The following is a 7,386-nucleotide window of genomic DNA, read 5'->3' as shown; positions in this document are numbered from 1 at the left end:
GGTCTTGCTCATTGATTTCTGAAGTGTTTACACTCCCAGGTAGGCCCACCTAAGGTATATCAATAAATGTGACCTCTCAGAAAAATAAGCCACCAAAAACCCATAAATCACTAATGAACGTCTCCCTGGCCCAAACATAGAAGCTGACTCATAATTCCTATCCCCCCAAAAGGCACCTCTCCCCAGCAGGTAATCCTAGAAACCCCACCCCACCCATCTCCCAACCTCATACAGCTGACCTATAACCCAAGTCCAGGCCTTGTCTACCAAGGCAGTGCACACCATACCCAATATTCATTAACTATAGTTGGCCCTCAAATTCCCCACTCAAATCACTCACCCCATACACCACAAAGACATGATCTAGTTTAACTTCTACTATAGACAGGAAATATTTATTAAGAATTAAGTTGGGGTCTAGGAATACTTAAAAAAGGGATTGATTTCAAGCACTTATTTATTTTCATACCAGAGATTGAACACAGAGGTACTTAACCACTAAGCTACATCTCTAGCATTTTTTTTTTTTTAATTTTAAGACAGGGTCTCCCCAAGTTATTGAAGCTAGCCTACTGATCCTCCTCTCTCAACCCACTGTAATCCTAGTCACCAGGACTGCAGGCCTGCTGCACCACACCAGCATCAAGCACCTCTTTTAGAGACCAACCTAGCACAATAAAGATAAATACTGACATGACCACAGCACATAGGCCCACATAAGCCCTTGGCACACACTCCTGCTGCTAGGAAGGACAATCACTGCCCCATAGCACCCTGTTTTCACCAAATGCTTAATGAAACATGAACATAGGCAGAAATTAAAACCTGCCTTTATAACAACCCCCATTAAGCTTCAAATATATTTCAAATAACCACACATATGAAAAGGTTTTATAGTTTATTAATCCTCACGAAAAAGTCGCATAATCACCGCAGATAAAGTCATTGCAGAATCTTTACTCCTTTGGCTGTGAATCAAGAGAAAGAAATTTAGTCAGTAGCTGTCCCAAAAGTTCTTAAAAATTAAAAGTTCAGTCTTTAAATTAATACATGCAGAACAAGTATTAGTAACCTAGAATAGTTGTGACATAACAAAACGTTAAGTATCAAAAAATAAAACAACATTCAAGTTAGGAATAAAACAAAAATGAGTTAAACATACCATTTTAAAAACAAACCATGTCAGTGTTTTAAGAGATTACAACTCTTCAGAGAATTTGCAAATCTACTCAGAAACGTATTTCATGTGATTCTTTAAACTACTCATCAATAAATTAATGAGTCTAGTGAACTATATTAAGAGTTTGAATTATACCTGTTATCCAATCTCCAGCTCACTGAATCAGTGGCGGGAAAGGGGAAGAGGAAAGAGGGAAAAGAAACAATTCATTAATGGTCCTTTTTTAAATTCTAAAATAATCTGCATTTAAGTACATGCAATCAGATATTTATACATAATCATTTTGTTCTTTGTAACTGTATACAGAACACTTCTCCTTAGATACAACCACTAATTTTGTTTCTCCCAATTTTATTTTAGTTCTAATGTTAACAAGGTTAACATAAATTCACAATGAAGGGATCATTATTTCAACACAGTACCAAGTCCAGGATGCCACTCCAGTGTGTGCATGGAGTGAACATACCTGAGCCTTGGTCCCTCTGCTCTGCTGAAGATCATGCTGGGAACCCTAACATCATCCACAGACCTGGAACTCAATAGACTAAAATCGAACTCCAGTTGGTCTAAATGATCAGGCAAGGTTTTTTTCTTCTGTCTTGGTACTGCTGATACTGTAGAATGAACCCAGGGGTACTAAGCTACATCCCAAACCCTTTTAATTTCTGACATGGGTTCCCACTAAGTTGCCAAAGCTGGCCTCACTGGTGATCCTCCCGCCTCAATCTCTCCGAAGTAGCTGGGATTATAGATGTGTGCTACCATGCGAAGCCAACCAAGTCATATTAAAGTTGTCTTAGGGCCAGGCGCGGTGGCATGCCTGTAATCCCATCAGCTCAGGTTACTGAGACGAGGATCCTGCGTTCAAAGGCAGCCTCAGTAACGGTGAGGTGCAAATAAGCAACTCAGTGAGACCTTCTCTAAATAAAATACAGAATAGGGCTGGGGATGTAGCTCTGTGGCTGAGTACCCCTGAATTCAATCACCAGTATCCCGCCCCCAAAAAAAATCTGTCTCAGTTCAATACTTTGAAAGACACCATTCACAGCCATAAGGAGTACAAAGTAACACTGAAAAAGAGGCAGTTTAACTGAAGTAAAAATGCCACAATTGCTATTCAAATAAGACTACTTATGCCTCAGTTTAAAACAACTCTATTGCACCCAAAAGGTAAGAGCAAAAACCAATTCTGACTTATTTTTTAAACAAGAGTGTAAGTGCTCATTTATGCATTCATTTTCCAGCTGGCTTTTCAGAGCAGTGCCACTAAGATCAGCAGTGCAATCTGAAGCAGGAATAGTGATGGATCAAGTCCTCACAGAAAACCCTCCACATGTGAGGGACCAAGGGACTGAATGTAGAGGGAAAAAGAAAGGCTGAGCACAATTTTGACTGCCTTTTTTGAAACTTCTATGACCAGATATGATCAACAGGGAGAGCTGAGTAGTGAGTACCACAGTTCGTGAGCAGTGCTGTTCATTACTTAAGTCTGTGGTGCTGGGAAGACAATGACTATACTCCCTGGCAGGCAATACAAGGTTTCCAGTCTTGCCTGGCAAGGAGTCAGAGGGCAGTAGCCACCACCATTTCAAAGCCATACTACCCCCCCCCCAAGCTTAGCCCGCTTCCCCTTACAAAATTTAGGCTGTTTAAATGTGTCTGAAATGGAGTAGTGGACCATTCTGACCAGTTTGTGGGAAAAAGTGTTATTAGACTTTGATGTGAATATAGTTATCTCAAAAAGTTTTGTATTTAAAAGGGAACACCAGATACAAAGCCAAAGATTAAGTAGTAAGCAATAGAAATGGTAAATGGTGGCTTTAAGTGACTGCTACCAGGGTTTGTCAAATTCCACAGTCCAGCCAAAGAATCCACTGGTCTCATAGCTCCAGAAGGGAAAATCCCAGATGAGGGCCTTCCCCAAACCAGTTTCTGAAGTATGTGACTCTCTGGGACAGAGCATTTCTCAAGTACAAGTTAAAAGGATCTCAATGGACAGGGCACCTACCTTCCACCAGTGAATCACTTTACACATAACATGCATTTTTGAGTTTCTAAAATAAACATTAATTAGCTTTTCCCCCTTCCTATCTCAACATAGCATTGACATTATTATAGACCATACTTATAAAACTGTCACCCAAAAGCCAACATGCAAAGCATCAAAGCAAACTCAGTGAAGGTGATGCATCCCCACACCGTGCTCACAATCTCAGTACCTGCTAGACACTTCATTTCTGGTGAACAAGAAATCCAAGAAAGTAGAGGGAAAAGGCGAAAAAAAAAAAAAAAAAGTTCACAGAACACTTGATTATTTAGTAACCCAACACCTTAATTCCAATCGACTATTTATAACTAGCTAGCAAAGCCGGTAAAAAGCTGCTACCATTAAAATCACTTAGATCTTGGCTAACTGGAGAGGAAAACATTCCTGAGATCAGGAACCCTTTCCAGCATGCCAAGAAAACATGGGCCACATTGTTCCAACTGTTTCTTAAACCAGTGTCCTCCTTGAGAAACTAAGTTGAATTCTAGAGATCTGCTTCCTCTAACAGTTCAAACCAATCAGCAGTAAAAGAAAAGCCCTGTGATAGGCCTTAAAAGGCGCTCATCAGGATCCCTGGACCAATGTGGCCTTCATATTGTACTAATCTATGAGCTGACAGGGGGTGGGCCAAGCTACGCTACTAAAGGATTAAGACACTACTATGCTAGGTAGCTTCTTAAAACACATTACCTTCTGTAATCCAGAAGAGGAGGAAAAAAAGATTAAGAAAGATTGTTAAAAAAATAAATAAATAAAACTCCTCCTTTCTAGAAACTAAAGATCTACAGCTGATATTTGTTTTCCTTGAACTATACCTTTTTGCCAGCACCAACATTGGCCTTCGCAGTCCCCCTGACTTTCTTCATTCTGTTCTTGCGTTCCTTTCGCTGTTTTCTTGAAGTCTTCTTCTTTTCATACAGGCCATGCTAAAGGTGAAAGAAGAATATCTCGGTAATCTGTAAACATTAACTAATCATTATCTACTTACCAGTCTTATATGGAAACCAACTAGATCCAGGGTTATGAAACCTTATTCCATACCTACTTCTTTTTGCACTACCAAGACACCTCCCAACTGGCTTCCCTTTCAGGGACTCTTGAGTCATTTCAATCCCTACTTCTGAGGACTACAAAGCATTTACCAAGAACTTCCTTGGGCTGGGGGATATAGCTCAGTTGGAAGAGTGCTTGCCTCCCATGCACAAGGCCCTGGGTTTAATCCCCAGCACCACAAAAAAAAAAAAAAAAAAAAAAACACCACTTCCTACCATGGAGATTCCAACCTTCTCATCTTTACTCTGGCCATCTTTTACCTGCTGTTTCTGCTGCCTAAACATTGTTTCCAAATCTTCACAAAGCTTTTAGCTTCAAGTCACCTCCATAAGACCTACCCAGAACACCCAATTAAATACAGTGCAGCATCTACATACTACACACAACAATTTCCCTCTTAGATGTATGGGAGGATTTATCTTATAACAGGGAGTAAAATGGCCTAAAAAGGAACAGAAAAAAAATAAGATGAGGTAATGTTTCTTTACTAGAATGTAAACTAGGTAGCTCGTCCAGTTCACTATTGTAGTTCTTGGTGTTCATTAATTGATCAAAAATTTTCATGCTTACTGGCTACCAAAGGGATTAAGTCCAAACTCAACAGGGTATTAAAAGATTCCACAGAATTTGGTCCCAGGTTACTATTCCAAACCCATCCCTCTACTTATTACCATTAGCCCATCTCCATGAGCACTATTTTACCTGTCCTTCTTCTCAAGTGCCAGACTCCAAATCTGAACCCCAAATCTGTGCTTTAACTGGAACCTTTTCTCTTAACCCTTTAAGAGATCTTAAGACAGATGTTCCTTCCCACTATGCTTGGTCTTGCTCATTCTATTATACAATGCTACTGTCAAACGAAATAAATAAATAGCTGTCAAAAAATAGCTGTCAAACAAAAGACACCTACTCTTGCCAGTCTATGTTTGGGTTCATTTTTCTTCGCATAATCCAAGGAATCATAAATCATGCCAAAGCCAGTTGTCTTGCCACCTCCAAAATGGGTTCTGAATCCAAACACAAAGATGACATCTGGTGTGGTCTTGTACATTTTGGCTAATTTTTCTCGAATTTCTGTCTTAGGTACTGTTGCTTTCCCAGGGTGAAGAACGTCAATGACCTAAAAGAAAATATTGAGTTTAGCATTCATCATATTAATATATCTTTAACAAACAATTAGCTGAAATTTAATGTGCCCTTCCTTACCATTTGTTTCCGCTGAAGCAGTCGGTTGGTCATGAACTTCCTGGTCCGGATAGTTACTGTGTCATTCTGAAAATAACACACAAGTTAACAGAACTACAACTTTTCCTTGATGTTGCTATTATTTTCCAGTATCTAGAACTATACTAATTTGGTACCATCAAGCCCTGTAGCCTAGTATTTACAATCAAATAATATTTAAGACAATTTCTCAGTTGCAGTACTGCAAGCATTCCACAGCCACATGGGTATGGCAAGAAAGCTACAACTAAAACAAAAATAAATAAAAATAAACAAATTACCATCTCCACCCAAGGTAGAGTGCTGAACTCACAAGACATATATAACATACACAAAAAAGCACTCCAGTTTTCTGTCAATCTGAAAATTTTATACCATTTTCAAAGTTAGGGATATCACTCTGGAGCAGTTGCTCAACCTCAACACTATCAATTTTTTGGTTTGGATAAGTCTTTGTGGACTGTCCTATGTACTAGGATAAGAATCCCTAGCCTCTAATCATTGGCAATCCCTTTGAGCTACCCCTGCCTCCACATTGTAACAATCACAAATGCTGTACCCAGACTTTGCCTCAATTAGAGGAAAAAATCACCCTCAGATGAAAAATCACTTCTACAGTGCTTTGCAGAAACCCATTTACAACATCCTGAACAAATGTGAGATACAAAATGTTCCATGCACTAACTGCATGCAATCTTCCATTCTAGAGAAGCAACCGAGCTCATTAGGAAACATGTTCCTTTCTGAAAGACAGCTCTTACATTTAGTAAATAATTGCCAAGAAACGTGGATATTCAGCAAAATTAAACAGTCAGCTGACTGAAGACTAAAATTCTACCAAAAAGAGGAGAGAAGAGTTCTTTCTGGGCAGCAACTGACTTTATACTAGACTTTCCACTTCAGTTTGAGAAAGATACTCAGTTCATCTCAATGGCATTTGACCTTGCAGGGAAAAGAGCTTCCAGGTAGAACTAAAATGAGGTGCTGAGCTCTTAACGATGGAGGTAACTGGTGGAGGCTTTGGGCAAGCCCACCTTTTTTTTGGTGGCATTCCTTTCCAATACCTCAGATTCCCTATTAAGAATCAGGAGGATCCATTTGGCCGACAAAGTTTTCTATTTTACACGTAGAAACGATTTCAACTCGCCCAGACGCCGGCAGCACCTTCTTCACGTTGCAGGTAGAAACCACCTGTAAGCTGCCCACAACGACTAGGGACTCAAGGCGGCAAGACGTTCCTCCTAGAGTCTACACCCCACCCATCCATTGTGCTCGAGGTCGACAAGCGCAGCGGTGGCTTCCGCAGTCCCCAGACCGCGCAGCCCTAAGCCTGGCATGTCCTGGACAGCAATGCAGCCCGCCAGCCAGCCCCGACTCCGCGCAACAGTTCCGGAACCCTGGGCAGTCAGTCTCCATAAAACACCACCAGAGAAGAGGAACGGGACTTCGAGCTGCTGTAGCTCCGACCGTAGGACTAGGGGATGAAGGATGGCTCAGATTTGGGGTGGATGACGACAGAAGTCTGGAGAGACTCACCATGATGGCGGTAGACGTTCAGACACCCAGGGAGGAAAAGGGAACCTTTTTCCGCCGGCCAATCATATCAACGCGCATGGAAGGACCCCGAGCGGCGCCGACGTGGGGGCGTGGCCAGGTCAGGGGCCGACTGCTTCAATGCCTGTTTGAAATTGCCTAAAGCTCCGCCTTATTGACCTTTGGCCACACCTCTAGGCTTCGAGAGGTTCACGCAAGCACGTGTTCCGTTTGCGTTCGAGTCGTTTTGTTGAAAGAGTCTCTCCAAACTTAATTAATTAAGTTTCAAATTGTTTCCAAACTTAATTAATTAAGTTTCAAATTGTTTCCATATGAGTTGGAGGAGGTA

At 41.0% G+C, this 7,386-nt stretch overlaps 1 protein-coding gene across 1 annotated transcript; it reads right to left on the bottom strand.

Moving 5' to 3' along the window:
• Nucleotides 1-884: 884 nt before the first annotated feature.
• Nucleotides 885-7,089, bottom strand: Rps24 (ribosomal protein S24). Its single transcript, XM_026390253.2, has 7 exons — nt 7,041-7,089; nt 5,487-5,552; nt 5,191-5,400; nt 4,043-4,153; nt 3,400-3,417; nt 1,316-1,337; nt 885-968 (listed from the first exon to the last, which is right to left on the bottom strand). The coding sequence occupies exons 1-5, from the start codon at nt 7,041-7,043 to the stop codon at nt 3,412-3,414; spliced, it is 396 nt and encodes a 131-aa protein (XP_026246038.1). The 5' UTR covers nt 7,044-7,089; the 3' UTR covers nt 885-968; nt 1,316-1,337; nt 3,400-3,411.
• Between the last annotated feature and the right edge of the window lie 297 nt (nt 7,090-7,386).

Source organism: Urocitellus parryii, chromosome 5, assembly GCF_045843805.1.
Source record: "Urocitellus parryii isolate mUroPar1 chromosome 5, mUroPar1.hap1, whole genome shotgun sequence".
Taxonomy (NCBI): Eukaryota; Metazoa; Chordata; class Mammalia; order Rodentia; family Sciuridae; genus Urocitellus; species Urocitellus parryii.
Note: the sequence above shows the minus strand (reverse complement) of the source record. Positions and strands in the feature narration are given on the sequence as shown.

Coding starts and splice junctions, on each gene's coding strand:
- Rps24 (XM_026390253.2), bottom strand. Junction 5,401..5,486: donor TGCTTCAGCGGAAACAAATG/GTAAGGAAGGGC, acceptor ATTTTCTTTTAG/GTCATTGACGTTCTTCACCC. Junction 4,154..5,190: donor CCAAACATAGACTGGCAAGA/GTAGGTGTCTTT, acceptor TTTCACCTTTAG/CATGGCCTGTATGAAAAGAA.